Source organism: Myodes glareolus, chromosome X (assembly GCF_982192425.1).
Source record: "Myodes glareolus chromosome X, mMyoGla1.1, whole genome shotgun sequence".
Lineage (NCBI taxonomy): Eukaryota > Metazoa > Chordata > Mammalia > Rodentia > Cricetidae > Myodes > Myodes glareolus.
The window spans coordinates 109,986,312-110,002,912 of NC_142053.1; the positions used below are offsets into that span (position 1 = coordinate 109,986,312).

Consider the following 16,601-nt stretch of genomic DNA (forward strand, 5'->3'; position numbering starts at 1 on the left):
GAGCTTCTCTTGGTCCGTGGCCCCATTATTTCAGTCTCTTCCTTTGTCTTCAAGACACTTCTCTCTAGATGTGACACTGTCACTAAATTTAAGGCCATCCTTATTCAGGATGATCGCATCTCATGATACTTCACTAATTACATTTGCAATGATGCTACTTCGAGGTGGTATTAGTAGGTTCTGGGGCTCAGGACATAGACATATCTTTTTTGAGGCCTCCATTCAGTTCTTCATAATTTTATCCAGCTTCCTCTAAGACCCTAGGGAAAAATCTTCCCCGCCTTGCCCAGCTCCTTGGAGCTTCAGGTATCCCTTCATTCTGGCTGCATTCTTTCAGTCTCTGTTTCGGTCTTCCATGCCATGGCTTCTTAAGTTCTGTGTCTCCACTTCTGTTGTGGGATTTCCCCTCTGTATGATGTAAATACTATTGGTTAATAAAGAAACTGTCTTAGGCCTGTGATAGGGTAGAGTAGAGCTAGGCGGGGAAAGCTAAACTGAATGCTGGAAGAAAGGAGGCAGAGTCAGGGAGAAGTCATGTACCCACTGGAGCCAGATGGAACTTTACCCAGTAAGCCACAGCCACGTGGCAATATACAGATTACTAGAAATTGGTTAAATTAAGATACAAGAATTAGCCAGAATTACGCTTAAGCTATTGGCTAAACAGTATTGCAAGTAATATGTTTTCTGAGTAATTATTTTGGGACTGAACAACGGGAACTAACTAGCGGCCTTCTTACAACACACTTCTATCCTATATGAGGACACTATAATCAGTTTTGGGGCCACTCTTATCCAAAATGATCACTTCTCCATATCTTTACATAATAGCATCTTCGAAGACCTTTCTACAGTGAGATCCCATTCCAGACTTGTAAGCAGGTATGAATTTGGGATGACAGCATTCACTTTACAAGAGTGGTGACTTGAAGCTCTTGTTTCAAAAAAGCACTCAAGATTCCCATAGATTTGAAAAGCAAAATAACCTGTATTAACATGAGTTCATGTCCTGAGACCTCCTTGAAAATTAATCCCAGCATCTTCAGGACCAGTTTCCAGAGTCTATGCCGAACCCAGCTAGTCACTCAGGGTTTCACTAAAATGTGACATGAAGAATTCCATTCAGCACTCAAGATATGATTTACTGTATATGGATAGAAAGAGTCAGCCAGTTTCTTCTATAAACGGCTGATTTTTATTGCACCTACCCAACTGTGTATCTCACAAACAGAACTAGAGGACCATATATAACTGGGGGAGGAAGAGGGTGGACAGAAGTGACAGGGTAGGTTCAAGGTGACAGTGGTCACTGTGGGATGCATGTGTGTGTGAAACCGTAAAACAAATCAGAATTCAAATTTATTTATAGACACATCTGACTCTCAATTTTATACACCATGAAATACTATTTTCATTTTCCCCTAATCAGTTAAACACGCAAAAGAAACTTAAGAGCTCACAAGCAGTAGCAAACATGCAGCAGGTTAGGTTCGTCTACCAGCCACGCTGCATTAGGGTGCTGTGGAGCTTTACACTCAGTTCACAATGTGGCAGAGAAAGGGGCTAGCCACGTGTAGAAGGGATATGTGTGAGCCAGGAATGAGAGAGTGGGAATGGACCAGTTTCTTTCTTTTCATAACACACTCGTGTAGGAAGTTGCTCACTGAGATGGTTAACTTTATTTGTCAATGTGACACAACTGAGAATCACCTGAGAGAAGAAAAACCTAATGAGGGATTGTCTTGGTTGGGTTCCGCTGTGGGCACGTCTTTGGGGATTATCTTGGTTATGTGAATTCACCCAGGGAGAAAGTGGGCAACACCATTCCTTTTGCTTGGGTTCTGGCTTGAATAAGAGAAATGTGAGCTAAGGATAAACGTTTATGCATTCATTCTCTCTGTTCCCGACTGTGGATGTGACTAGCTGCTTGAAGTCCCTGCCCCCTCAAGTTTCCCAGGATGATGAGCTGTAGCCTAGAATTAGGAGGCAATTAAACCCTTTTTTTCTTTAAGTTGTCTTTGTTTTATTACAGCAACAGAAATGAAACTGATTGGCAAGGGGTTTGTTGGTATGATTAATTCGAATCAAGTTTATTTCCTGTAGGATTTATATTTTGTTTTTCACGCAGAAGATAAAGTTACAGTGTATCTTCAGTACTTTTTTCCTTACAGGTGGCCTGTCCATTTGGGGAGAAGGGGGTGGCATTTGTTGGAACTCCAGATTCTGCTTTAAGGAATACAAATGTTGGGACACATTTGGTGGTGGCTGTTGACATCACTGATACCTGGTAACATTTTCTGAAGTCGTACTTGCTAATTTCTTTTCTTGCTTTTATTCCCAAGTTTTGATAGATAAACTAGCTCTGCCCCTTGCTTTGCAAGAAATCTGTTGGTCTTTTGGTCCCTGTCCTCTGACAGATGGCATCCGCCATGCCTGCAAAAAGAACTTTATGGGTTTCTCAAAACACCAGTGACTTTATTTGTTACATTTTTATTACATTTAGAGTGGGGATGGGGGTGGGTGTGTTTGAGTGTTTGGGTACACATGAGAAGGCTTTGTTTGTCTTCTCCAACATGTGAGTACCAGGCATCAAATGAACACATGTCAACAGGTTTGGTGACAAGCACCTTTACCAACCCAATCATCTCACCCCACCTTCTCCCATCCCCAGTGGCTTTGTTTCTCAGAACTGCATTGTGTGACCAGCTATCTACCGGTTTCCCTGCTGTTAGATATTTAGATATGTTTTCCATGTGGAACCCTCTTGAACATGTGTCCCATGCCTTTCCAAACTTAGCAGCAAATAAGACCATCATCCAGAGGGGAGGATATGGTGACTTTTGAGAGACACTGGGTGCCGCTCAGGAAACTGACACTTTCTGGTAGGGAAGCAACCATAGTGGTGTTGTATTTTTTTTTTTAGCACCGCTGCAACAAATTACTGCAAATGGGAATGGCTTTAAAAAAGCAGCAGCATCTTCTCTTCTAACTCTGAAGTTCAATGGTCCCAAACCAGGCACCAGCATCCCAGCTGCAGCGATGAGTAGTGCATGCAGTCGTTGATGGATGGGGGAGCATTGCTCGGGCTTAGTTACACTTTGACATAGTGTAGGGTTCCTATCATTGATCACTTCCAGCCGGACACTCTAGAGCAGGGGTTCTCACCCTTCCTAATGCTGTGACCCTTTAATACAGCTCCTCATGTTGTGGTGACCCCCTAACCATAAAATTATTTTCATTGCTGCTTCATAACTGTCATGCTTCTACAGTTATAAATCATAATATGAATATCTGATGTGCCGGATGGTCTTAGTGACCCTCTGTGAAGGGGACCCACAGGTTGAGAACCATTGCTCCAGAGATTTTTTAAAAGGCCACCCAAGGATGATTTTGCTGGGAAACAAGTATCCAACCCTCGCACTGTTCTCAGCAAGTCTGATACATGGCCATTCTTGTATAACTATGTAAGCTAAAGAGACCTGTAAGGAGGCCAAGACCCATGGACTGTTCTGGAGCCATGGCTTCTTTTACTTTTAATCTTACTTTTTTAGTGTGTGTGTGTGTGTGTGTGTCTGTGTGTGTGTGTGTCTGTGTGTGTGTGTCTGTGTGTGTGTCTGTGTGTGTGTGTGTACACCCCATGGCACACACGTGGAGGTCAGAAGGCACCTTTGTGGAGTCTGTTTTCTCCTTCCACCTTTATGTGGCTCCTGCTCAGGCTTACAGAGCAAGCTCCTTCACCCACTGTGCTCCCTGGCTGGACCCTCCAACCATGACTTCAGAAGGATATGTGTAGTCAATATGACTCAAACGACAGTGAGGAAACTCATTCTCCCATTCCGTTTCATCGGTCAACCTGTCAGGTTGTACCCCTGGCATTCCAGAATGTTCTCATAATTCACTTCTTCCCTTGAGCCATGCAGCCTAGCTTGGTGCTGAGAAGCTGCTGGGTGGGGGCAATGAGGATTTCATAGGCAAAATAAGAAACTAGTAGAACCTAGTACTGTACTTCATTTCTTAGCCTACTGTTGCTGTTTCCTGGTATCTGGGGACCGTGAGTACACCAACCATGATTTGGGATGGAGGAAGGTACTTTTATTTTTTCCTTCACTTAAGGAGGCAGAAAGCCAGGTGGTGTTTGAATGTCGCAGAAAACCATATACTACACTTAATCTCTGGCCCTAAACAGAACATTCTTGTTGGCTATGGGAGGAGCTCTGGGCAGCCCTCCCAGGCCGCCTATTGTTTTTTTCTCTTCCTTTGGGACTGTATTACCCATGACCTCTAATGACACAGAGAAATTCTGTGTAATCGCTTCTACCAAGAAGTGCCTGCTGAAAAAGCCCGGAAAAATCTTGGGGTTTTAAACCATCTTCAAACTTGTTTCATGTGTTTGACCCTTCGTCCTGTGTATGTGGAACAGTTTATTTAGCTTTGATTTGTAAGTACCAGAACCTAAGGGCAGCTTCTCACAGGAAAGAAACCGTTTCACAAATGGCCACTTAAGACAATGGAATATTCACACAGGAAAATGACCGTGATGTCATAGTCATTGTCAAAGGCGTGACGTAAGCCTTGGACTCGCAGCTTAGCAGTGAACCAGCTCATCTTTGAATTCCAACACCATGATTCACCCAGTTTTCCCTTTGTGAAGGTCACTTACACTCTGCACCTTCGGGCCCTCACCTGTATGCTAAGGACCATCTATGGATGAAGATCCTGGCCTATCGTACACAAGTGAATGAGTTTTCTGAAAAGAACCAAGTGTTGATATTCAGGGCTTTGTAGCCAATCAAATGGTTGTTGTGACAGCTCAACTTCTATTTTAGTGTAGAAACTGACATAGCCAATATGCAAATAAATGAGTGTGACTGTGTTCCAAAGGTACTTTATTTATGCCCAGTAAAGTCTGGATTTTAGGTCACATTCAAATGCTACAAAATCTTATTTTTGTCTGTTTCCCAGTGCTTTTCTAAGTGTGGAGACCATCCCTAGCCCCAAATGAGGCATCAGGCAAGTCTAGCCTGTGAGCTGATGTTTGCTGGCTCTTGCAGGAGACACTCAGTAATTACTGGTTTTCTGCCCTTGAGAGAACAGCAGGTTGTAAGCCAGGCAGGGGATAATTACTTCTGAGAGAGTAAAGGGCTGTCAACTTGAATATTTTCTTCTTTTTCCGAATAATTTATAAGGTCATCTTCATATTTCAATGATAAAGTGATCGACTTTACAAGTCTCTGTAATCTTGGAGTCTGCATACATGTGTGTGTTTGTGTTTGGGAGAACACATATGTACGCAAGTCCTGTATACATCTGTGTGCATGAATAAAAGCACACGCTCCGATGTCATTCTTCTGGTGTTTGGTGCTGTCTATCTTTGGGGGTTTGTTTGTTCTTGTTTTGATGAGGTTTCTCAGTGGCCTAAAACTTGTCAGGTAGGCTAGGATGGCCAGTGAGTCGCAGGGTATATGTCAGTCCGCACCTCCCCAGCACTGGGATTGGGGGCACTTGTCACCACAGCATTTTGATGTGGACTCTGGGGCTTGAACTCATGTACTCACATTTGCAAGGTAAGTGCTGTCTTTACCTGCTCTTTAAATCCCACACTGATTTTTCTGTCTGTAGACTTGAGATGGCTTAGATGAGAATGTCCCCTGTAGGCTCTGGATGCTTGGTCTGCACTTGGTGGAACTGTTGGGGAAGGATTAGGAAATGTGGCTTTGGAGGAGGAGGTGTGTCACTGAGCATGGACTTTGATGTTTTAAAAGCCCCCATCAGGCCAGGCCCGGTCTCTCTCCGCACCTCCTGGTTGTGGGTAAGGAGAGCTTTGGGCGCCGCTCCAGCACCACGCCTCCCGCTTGCTACCATGCTCCTCACCGTGATGGTCTTGGATTCACCTCTGAAACTGCTAGTAATCTTCCAATTAAATGATTTCTTTTAGAAGTTCCCTTGGAAGCCATAAGATATACACTGAGGACCTGGTGCAGATAAATAGATAGATAGATAGATAGATAGATAGATAGATAGATAGATAGATAGATAGATAGAGAGAGAGATAGAGATAGAGAGATAGAGAGATAGATATAGATTTGCTGCCTAAGTCTCTGCGAATTCATATGAGCTTTGCTCATGTTGACATGATTTAAAGGGTCTTGTTTTCTTGGTGTCTCCTCTGACACTTACACTCTTTCTGTCTCCTCTTCCTCAGGGTTCCCTGAGCTCTCAAGGGACAGATTTGATGGGGGCATTCATTCCATTTAGGGTTCAGTGTTTCAAGGTTTCTCCCTCTTGCCATAATGTCTGCCTCTGTATTTGTTCCCATCTGCTCTACGGGGAAACATCTCCGATGATGGCTGAGCAAGGCAGTGCTCTATGAGTATGGCAGAATGTCATTACGAGTCATTTTAATTACTACACGTTTTTCATTTTTTATACCAGTATTATTTGGTTTCACCCTAGGTCCTTGAGCTATCTAGTCAAAGGTTCTTGGTCAACCAAGTGTCACCTTAGAAGAGAGGGATTATTTCTGGAGTTCTTATAGGTACTTAAAATTGCAATATTTGAGCCAGGCCTTGAAGGATCAGTCACACGGGTATAGATCTGGGGTGAGATGGAGGCAGTTGAGTATGTGAGACGAGGTATGGCATACTCTAGAGCAAGCAGAGTCCTCTACTTGCTACCCGAGTAGTCCCTGGTCTACTCTGCAGGGAAGGGCACAGGAGCAGAGGCAAGGGAGAGAAGTTTGGAGTTAGCTACAACCAGACTGACCTCAGTCCTTTGGATATTAAAAATGAGAAAATTTTATTCATTCCCAAAGGCAACACGGAATACCATACAGAAGAGTTAAAAAAACAAACAAGCAAAAAAGAATGTAAGTAATGATGTATAGTTAGTATAGAGAAGACTAAATCAAAACAAACCAAAACCCATATTTTGAAAGTAAGAAGAAGAGATGCTGGATAGAGGAGGTCATGATAAGGAGCACAGGCTGCCGTTCCAGAGGACCAGCACACACATGGTGGGTCACGGGTATCTGGGGGGTATCTGGAACTCTAGTTCCAGGGGATCGAACACCCTCTTCTGGCCTCTGAGGGCAGTGCATGCATACATACAGGCAAAAAAAAACCCACACACCTAAAATTAATTTTAAAATCTTTCAAGAAAAACACTCCCCCTCTGGCCTCAGCGCTCTGGAGGCAGCTTCAGGTGGATTTCTGTGAGTTCGAGCCCGGCTGGTTGTACAAAGCATACTCCAGCACATCGAGGGCTCCTACAGAGTCCATCTCAGAAAATGGAAAACAGGAAAGCCTTCCCCGTCGTTTCACTTTCCAGAAAATCTGTTGTTAATGTTAGGGGTGTTTCCTCTGATTCTGTGTGTGTGTGTGTGTGTGTGTGTGTGTGTGTGTGTGTGTGTGTGTGTGTGTCTGTGTGTATTTAATATAAAATTAATATATAAATGAGTATGTTTATGTATTAATAACATTGACTGTATACTATTAATATTTATTGATTATACTTATAAGTGTATAAATTTTATAAATATATTTTATTATAAGGGGATATGTAGTTCTTTCTGAAATGACAGAATTGTGTTTGAAAGGAAATAAACATAACATTAACATTTTCATATAATTTTCAGGTTGTATTTTCTTTTTTGTGGTTTGTGTATGGGCATGCAATGTTGTTAATAACTATCTCCACCTACGTCATGTCTGGACTATGTCTAATGATATCTGTGTGGACTCTCTGGTTGCTTTGATGTGGACATTTTCATTGCCCATGATTTATGATGTGGAAACTAAAGCTATAAAGAAGTTAGATAACTTTAGAAAGGGCATAAAGACAGTGGTAACAATGAACTTGTTTCTCTGAACCTTGAATTATCAATACCCTACAAGCGTTTTTTGTTTGTTGTTGTTGCTGCTGCTGAATTTGTAGTCGGGTTAGCTTTCATCTCTCAGGGCATGGTACTTCTTTCATAACTGGACTTTGGGGCCTTGGATAAGCTATTTGATGGCGTTTTAGCTTGGGAGACTTCATATATTTCATTGTTTCCTTCTAGAACACTCTTATCCTATCATTGGCTGGCCTTCCCTTTAAAGTGATCTCTTAAGCCATCTTGTTGAACCTCCTCATGCTTCCTTACTATTTGAATTATAGAAACTATTGTCAAGTGCATTCAGTTTGACTTTATTCCTTAGATATTTGTGTTCTACTGTAGTGTCAGGAGCATAACCTCATAGTAGGGTCTATGAGGCTGGAGATGTAGTTTAGATGGTAGAGTGCTTGCCTGGGCTACAGGAAACCTTGGGTCCCAGCCCCACTACCACAGAAACTGAGCATGGTAGCACATGCCTTGATCATGGTCATCCTTGGTTGCATAAGTGAGCTGGAGATCAACCTGGGCTATATAAGATCCAGGCTCAGAAACAACCAATGGTCAATATTTAGTAACCAAATGCAATGTGTTGAATATATCTTTGGTTGCCATAACTTGTAATTCTCCTTAGTGGTTACATCCATTTCAAACCATCCATTTGATTTCCTCATGGTTATCTTTGCAAAAGGACTCTAACAGTTTCCATCTTTTTCTGATATTAAATGCCTGCTTCTATTTTTTAGAGTCGTGCTCCAATTTCTGCTAAGCTTGTGGCCAACATGCTGTCAGTTGCTGGGGCCGATCACATCATCACCATGGACCTGCATGCCTCTCAGATCCAGGTACCAGCATTGTCTTTCTGCCCACTGTCAGGCCCTAACTCTCTGCAACTGACTTTGAAAGATTTGAGTCTGCACAGCCATTCTCTGGGCTGTTTGTCTTTCCTGTTGAGGCCGCCATCCCTATCACACCTTGCCTCCAACTTATCTTGGAGGAGCAAGGAATTCCTTTCATGTGCTTTGTGATTCCATCTAAACGTCTGTAAGATAGTTAAATGACAGCATTGTAGTATGCATTGTGTATATTGGTGTACACTTGTGTGCACACACACATGAAGGCAGGGGGTCAACACCCAATGTCCTCCACGATCACTCTCCATCTTGTTTTTATGGCAGGATCTCTCCCTGAACCCAGAGCTCATCAATTCAGATTGGCTAGCCAATGAGCTCCGGGGGATCTCCCCGCCTCTGCTTCCCCAGCACTGCTGCTACAGAATATGCACTATCATGGCCAGCTGTTTTCTCGTTTCTGGGGATTCCAATTCAGGACATGACGCTTGTACGGCCATCTTCCCAGTTCTGCCATACACATGTTTCATTTTTTCATACCTTCCTTCGTCTGTCATTAGAACAGGTCACATTTCACAGTGGGATGCAATGAATGTGAAGTATCTGATTTGTGGTAACTGCTAGGACAAGGGCAACGACAAAAAGCCACCTGCATTCCCCTCTGCCCTGCAGTGCTGTTCTTTCCCTTGGTGCACTGGCCATCACATAAATATCAGAGCATGCCCAGAAAAGCGATGGACCGAAAGATGGCTTGTAACATCTCTATCATTAGATTTAATTCTGTTGCAATTAGCCAAAGGGAGAGGGTTATGTAAAGGTAACTTTCAGATAAATAATTCAAATATTATTTAGAGATGGCAGTTATCTTTTAAAAAGATATTTTTTCCTTTTAAAAAACCTTTATCCAATTATTCTGACTATGTTCCTTTCCTCATGGGGCCTGGTGTGCAGTGGCAACAAATAGCAGCCTACTTGGGATGCTGCTTGTGAGGGTTTCTCTAATAGACCTCAGAAACAGAATTTTCTGCTAGATCGTCATGTCTCCTTTCTCACACTGTCTCTAGGCTTCAGATAGGTATATGGAACACGTTTGAGCAGCACCAGGGCGCAGTAGCCAGGCCATCTTGTTGATCTGTACCAACCTGCAGAAAAAGGAGCGTGGTTGAGACCCTGCACAGGGGCAAGTTCAAGGTCCCTGACTGCTGGAAAATCCACATCTCAAAGACTTCACCAAGTTTAATACAGATGAATTGGAAGGCATAGTAGCTGAGAAGCAGCTTTTCCCCAATGAATGTGGGCCAAATACATCTCCAGTCATGGTCCTTCAGACATAGGATAGGCTCTGTCCTCCTGAGGGTTTCCACTGTGCTGAACCACTGACCCCACCAACCATGTATTCTAATAAACCTCATAGTCATTCAGAAAACAAACCTGCAAAGTGACATTGATTTCTCTCCTTAGGGATTCTTTGATATCCCTGTGGATAATTTATATGCAGAACCTGCAGTTCTTCAGTGGATTCGGGAGAACATCACTGAATGGAGAAACTGTATCATTGTTTCCCCAGATGCTGGAGGAGCCAAAAGGTACCACGCAAGAGATCCCATGCAGATCTCTGTCTTTACCCGCTGCTTTCCTGCTTTCTGTATTTCTCTATGTCTTCAGTGAGAAGGCCTGTTTTGTGTACTGGAGACATAGCTCACGGCTTAAGCTATTGCCCTGCAAGCTTGAGGGCTGGAGTTGAGTCTGCAGAACTTATATAAATGCTGGGTGTGCTTAATGATCTGCCTCTGAGTTCTGCCTTGGAATGCAGAGAGAGCGGAATCCCCAGAGCTGTCTGACTGGCTTGGGCTTTAATTGAGAGACACTGCCTCAATGAATAAGATAAAAGAACAATCAAGGAACATTCCTGACATTAACCTGAGACCTCCTTATATGTGTACACACCACACAAAGCTACATGAAGAACGCTTTATAAAAGCGCTTTCTCTCACTCTCTTGCTCTCTCTCTCTCTCTCTCTCTCTCTCTCTCTCTCTGTGTGTGTGTGTGTGTGTGTGTGTGTGTGTGTGTTGCTGAGAATAGATAGTACTCAGTGCCTCATAGATGGTAAGCAAGTACCATTGAGCTATATCCCTTTTCCCAGGAGGCTTGCTTTTCATTATATAACACTCTATCCTATAAATGAGCCACTAAGTAGGCCTTAGGCTTTGCCTTTAGCACAGAAGCCCATCACTCTCTCTGCATTTCACAGCATTCATGAAAATAAAACGAACACATATATACTCTATATAAAAAGGGATTTAATTAATACAATTGACTGAATTAGTCCTTTTTTTATTGATTTTTGTTGAGCTCTACATTTTTCTTTGCTCCATTCCCTGTCTCTCCCCTCCCCTTCAACCCTCCCTCAAAGTCCCCATGCTCCCAATTTATCCAGGAGATCTTGTCTCTTTCTATTTCCCATGTAGATTAAATCTATGTATGTCTCTTCTAAACACCAGCACATGACTAGAGTAGCCAGAATAGAGCCCAAAATAAAATTCCAAAGAAATGTATGTATGTGGCGCAACAAGAATGGGAAATAGCTAAAGCCTGCCTGCCTACAGACGGTGCTGGGAGCTGTACTCTGGTGGTCTGGCGGGTAGTACTGAGATGGGAAAGGGCATACACACGCACGCACACACACACATGCACACACACGCATGCGGCTTCTCCCCAGTGTTGATATCTTCATCCACCTACAGCCCAGCTGCAGACCTAGAATGACACTTAGAAACTTAGGAATGGCCTACAAAGCGGTCTCAAGGCCCATCCAGTACAGCGGAGGCCCTGATTCTCAGCAGAGCACAATTGTGCTCTCAGCTGGTGTCCAGTAGCCACTTTGGTTCCCTGCACAGAAGAGAAGAAGGAAAGAGGGCCGGTAACTGGAGAGGGAGCACTGACAGTGCCTGGAAGTGCCTCTGCACAGGAAGGAGATACATAAAAGTCAGCAGCAGTTAAGGTAGCTAACCCCCAGCTAGGCATGGGTTGGGTTTGGTGCCCAGAACATGATGGGCACAATTGTGACCTTGGTCAATACATTGAGGTTTGCTCGGGTCTTTTTAACAGCGTGAGTGTCTTTGCAGCGTCATTTCTCCTGGAAATGTTTGCAGTTGCTATGGAAGCTTCACAAAGTCACGAGGTAGACTATCTATTCACATTTATCAGATCCCTCCTAGGCTGAAGGGTCCAGGAGTACTAGATACCTTGGGTTATAATATCAGGTGCAGGTTGTAATTCATATGCCTATAGCTCCCCCTATAAGTGTAAAGCTAAGTGGTTTGCAGTATATGCTCTGATTTGTGCAATTCTCACCATTATCCATCCCTAGGATACCTCTATCACATCAAGAGGAAATCCCATGCCCATTGGCAGTTGCCAGCCATGTCCCTGACTCAGCCCCTAGCTGTACCAGTTCACCTGCATGGGACTGCACTCAGAGACATTTTCATATCAATTGATCATACAGTGACTGACCATTTTGTCTAGCATTAAGAACAAAATAGAACTTTGGTCCAAGTAAGTCTAAAGAATAGTAGATTCCCTAGAGTTCTTTTGGCCTTTTCCTTTTTCTTATCACAACTATCTCTATATACAGACAGAAATAGCATTCATGCTTTCAGAAAGACAAATTGAAGTAGGGGCAAGGGGGATGGCCCAGCAGCTAAAGGTACTTGCATCGACGCCTGACTGCCAGAGTTTGACACCTGGGAGCCTCGTGGTAGGAGGAGAGACCTGACTTCTACAACTTACTATTTGATGGCCACACTTGTGCCCTGGTATTTATACATGTTCACACACACACACACACACACACACACACACACACACACACACACAAACACGTACATGCACACACATACACACGTACACGCACACAAGCCCACAGTAGTAAAAAAAAATTAAAATAAATTGAAAGAATAGTACAAAAAGTGACTCAGCTTTGCTAAGCACTGCTGTTCTTTCCAGTGTTAGGGTAGTGTTCAAACACAGATCGCCCCTTTTTCACAAACACAGCTGATAATGCGCTACGGTTTGAGCATGGAACGGTTCCCACAGCCTCCTGTGTCTGCACACTTGCTCCGCAGCTGCTTGGCGAGGTGCAGTGTGGCTAGAAGTGGGTCACTGTGGGGTGGGCCCTGTCGTTTATAGCCCCGATCAGCTTCTTCTTGATTCTCTGCTTCCTGTTTCCCTAAGATGTGGCAAATATGAGCCACCTGCTCCTGCCACCAAGAAGCTGCCTCTTACCAGCCACTGCCCGCCATGACGGGCTTCATTTCCTCAAACAATGAGCCGAAGTGAAGCCTCTCCTCTCCTCTCTGTGTTCTTTTCTGTTGGGTGTTTGAGCACCAGTCAAAGTAGCGGAGATGCTGTGCACACTTCGCCACCGAGATTTTTAAAAGACGCCCTTGCTGTGTTTTAATAGTAATCTCATGGTTATGTAACAGAGGTTCTTGATCATTTTGTAAGGGAGGAGGGATCTATTCTGGCTCGTGATTTGCAGGTCCAGCCTATTATGGCCAGGGTGGCAGCAGGAGCATAAAGCAGCTAGTCACATTGTGTTCTTGGTCAGGGAGCATGCATAAATAAATGCTGGGTCGTAATATTCCTTCTCCATTCTATTCAGTGCAAGAAACTATTCCCGGGGGTAATACTGCCTGCATTCAGTTACATGGTTGTTCTTATAGCTATGTAATAGTCCCGTGTGTGTGTGTGTGTGTGTGTGTGTGTGTGTGTGTGTGTGTATCCTCATTCCTGTGATTTCTTGCCACTCACTCATACATAAGCGCTGTAGTTTGTGTAGTCCAGAGGCAGCAGACTTGCTTTGACCTTTTACATACTTGTCAAAGTAAGGTAGACTCTTAGAAATAGAACTACCAATCCAAAGGGGCAAGCCATTTGAGTTTTGGTGGACAATGCCAAAAGTGGGTCTTTCAGAAATGATATTTTAGATGGCATTATCCAGTATGGCTGCCAGTATCTTGGTACCCAGCTCTGCTCACATAGCATGTTATTAGTTTCATTTAACATATCAGGCAGGTTACCCGTGGTATTTCTTCCCGTGAGCTCAGGTTGTTAGGCGCGAGGGCAGGCATCCTTTCTGGTATGATGGGTTTTCCATGAGAGCTGGTGTTGTCTTGTGGAGACTCTGACCTGTGGATTGGCAAAGGTAGGAAATCCCAGCTCTGCTTTTCATGAGAGTCTCAGACATTTTCTCAGAATTTTAATGTCCTCCCTCTTTTATATTCTTATTCCCTGAAGAACCTGGAAAGCCATCTTACATTTCTGCTTTCTTCACATTCTGGCTTCTAGACTTATGAAGCACTTGGCTTTCTCCTAAAATTTTTCTTCTCTTGCGATTTTAGATATTTTAAAGACCTCTTTTTTCTCTTTTAATGTTCTGATTTTTCTTGCGTTTGACATTTATTGGGGAATAAAAAGTAAAATAAAAGTCCAATTCCTCCTCTCCTCCACCAGCTATCTAGTCATTCAAGAACTATTAAAACACCCATCCTCCCTCTACTGGTTTGAAACAACATCTTTTTTTATATGCCAAGTTCCTCTATCTACTTGCTAGATCCTACTTTGAAAAATCACAGGAGAGGACTTTGGAGATGCACAGCGGGTAAAGCGCTCTTTCTGCTCAAGCATAATGACCTGCATTGAAGTTCCCTAAAGCCAGGCATAGCCCCTGTAACCTTAGCATGTGAGGGGGGTAGAGACAGAATGATCACTGGCCCTTGCTGATTGCCAGTCGAGCTCCAGGTTCAGTGAGAGACCCTGCCTCAAAATGTAAGGTAGGAACTGACAGTGCAAGAAATTTGGTGGCTTTCTCTAGCCTCTAGACATATGTACCTACAACACAGAAGTGTATATACACTGCATCACACATACAGAGAGACAGGCAGGCAGGCAGGCAGGCAGGCAGGCAGGCAGACAGACAGACAGACAGAGACTAGACCAGAGTAAGTAAGTGACCAAGTTTAAAATGCTCTTTTGCTTATGACTCCTAGGAGCGCTCTCTTCTAGCCACCCCTGCTCCCTCTGCTGGGAAAGACCAACTTTTTAGGGGTACACATTTGGAATTTGTGTCACCTCTTTTTCTTTACCTCAAGTGTCTTCTGTATGTCTTTGTCCTCGTCCTATTTTGGAATGAGGTATTCTCCAACTGACAGTCCTGCTGGAACACCCTGGCAAGTAGTATGTGATATATACAGCAGATAGCTTTGGTTTCTTTGGCTTAATGCAAAAAGTCATGTCACTAGAGAAAATATTGTTTATCTGGGAAATCTAAGGCTGATGTTTTAGAGAAAACTTTGGGGCCAAATCTTTTCAAGTAAAGCTTTGTCTTGCCACAGGAGGTCACTATTGGGTAGTCTTTGAAGCTTAATTGAATTGATGAGGAACATAGACCAATAAGAAAGAAGCAACCCTATAGTAAATATATATATATATATACATGTATATGTATGTATATATGTATATATATAGCAGCTAACTATAAAGTGATGTGGGAAGTGAATGGAACTGGTTTCTTAATATATAAATTTTTCTGAATATGCTCTTTGCTCTTGTGCTATAAAAATTTAAGAGCTGGAAAGAAAAAAATATATAACTATCTTATAACATTAGGGCCACAAGTAGGAATAATTTAGTGTATTAGATGTCCTGAGAATTCATATGCACACGCAAAGAGAAAAGAGTGGATATATATGACAAAAAGAAATCAAAATCACATATATGAACCTGGCAATAGTAGTGAAATGGCTCAGCAGATCAAAATGCTTGCCACACAAGCCTAATGACCCAAGTTCAATCCTCAGAATCCACAACTTACAAGAGTTGTCCTCTGGCTTCCACGGGCATAGAGTGGTCAGTGCATACCTGCACTCACACCCATTCTATTAATGAATAACCTTTAAATAATAATGTGTACATGGAGAGATTGCTCAGTGAGCAGAGTGCTCGCTGTCTAAGCATGTTGCCCTGAATGTGTATCCCCAGCATCAATAGAAGCGCTTAGGTGTGGCAGTGCATGTCTCTAACACTAATGAAGCAGAGACACACAGATTCCAAGGCTTTGCTGGTCAGGCAGTCTAACCAAAACAGTGAACTAACTCCAGGTTCACTGAGAGACCCTATGTGCAGTGATAAGGTGGAGAGTGACAGCACCAACCTCTGACCTTCCCACATCCATGCACCTATCAAACATAATGTCTATTTTCTTCCCATCTAAGACTTCTGTGTGATTTGGTATTAACCTCAATTAGGAGAAGCGTATGTTGAGTCTCCAGAGTGCATATGGAATTAGGTCCATGCAGCTGTCTCAGGAAATGATACTATTAGAGTGACCCAGGGGATTTGAGGCCAGAATCTATCCCTTTCTCTTATGCTACATGAGCCAGCAAGTACCTGATGGGCCTGGAGCTCTACCCAGGTCAGATGTCCATGTGCCTCAGTGCCAAGAGCAACATAGCTCACCCTTCTTTCTCTGGCCTCTGTGCCTGTCTACCTGCCTGTTTGCAGGGGGATTAAGTCTCGACGTCATGGACTTAGAACTTGAGCCACAAATGGTAGTGTCTCCCTTTGCTGTGCTGCGGACCAGGGCCCTTCCTGTTCCTCAAAATAAATGCGAATTATTTGGTATCTACATTTTACATAATCTGCTCAAGTATCTTTTTTTTTGAAAAACAAAAACAAAACAAAAGCAAAAATGCTGTCTCATGTTCTGAGAGACCTCCTTTCCCTAATCCGAGTTTAAAAGGTTTAACATGAAATTGGCATGTATGTAGTATATACTTGCAGATGATTATGGGGCAAAATTTTTTGCCTGCCTTCA

At 43.2% G+C, this 16,601-nt stretch overlaps 1 protein-coding gene and 1 pseudogene across 2 annotated transcripts in view; both read left to right on the forward strand.

The window, feature by feature from the left end:
- Positions 1 to 16,601, forward strand: part of Prps2 (phosphoribosyl pyrophosphate synthetase 2) — a 36,847-nt gene that overhangs the window by 9,090 nt on the left and 11,156 nt on the right. For both annotated transcript variants that reach the window (XM_048446241.3, XM_048446242.3), the window contains exons 3-4: positions 8,617 to 8,715; positions 10,183 to 10,307. In XM_048446241.3, the coding sequence (XP_048302198.1) occupies positions 8,617 to 8,715; positions 10,183 to 10,307 (224 nt within the window). The remainder of the gene's footprint in view (positions 1 to 8,616; positions 8,716 to 10,182; positions 10,308 to 16,601) is intronic.
- LOC125408163 (small nucleolar RNA SNORA70) lies at positions 9,620 to 9,741 on the forward strand (annotated as a pseudogene).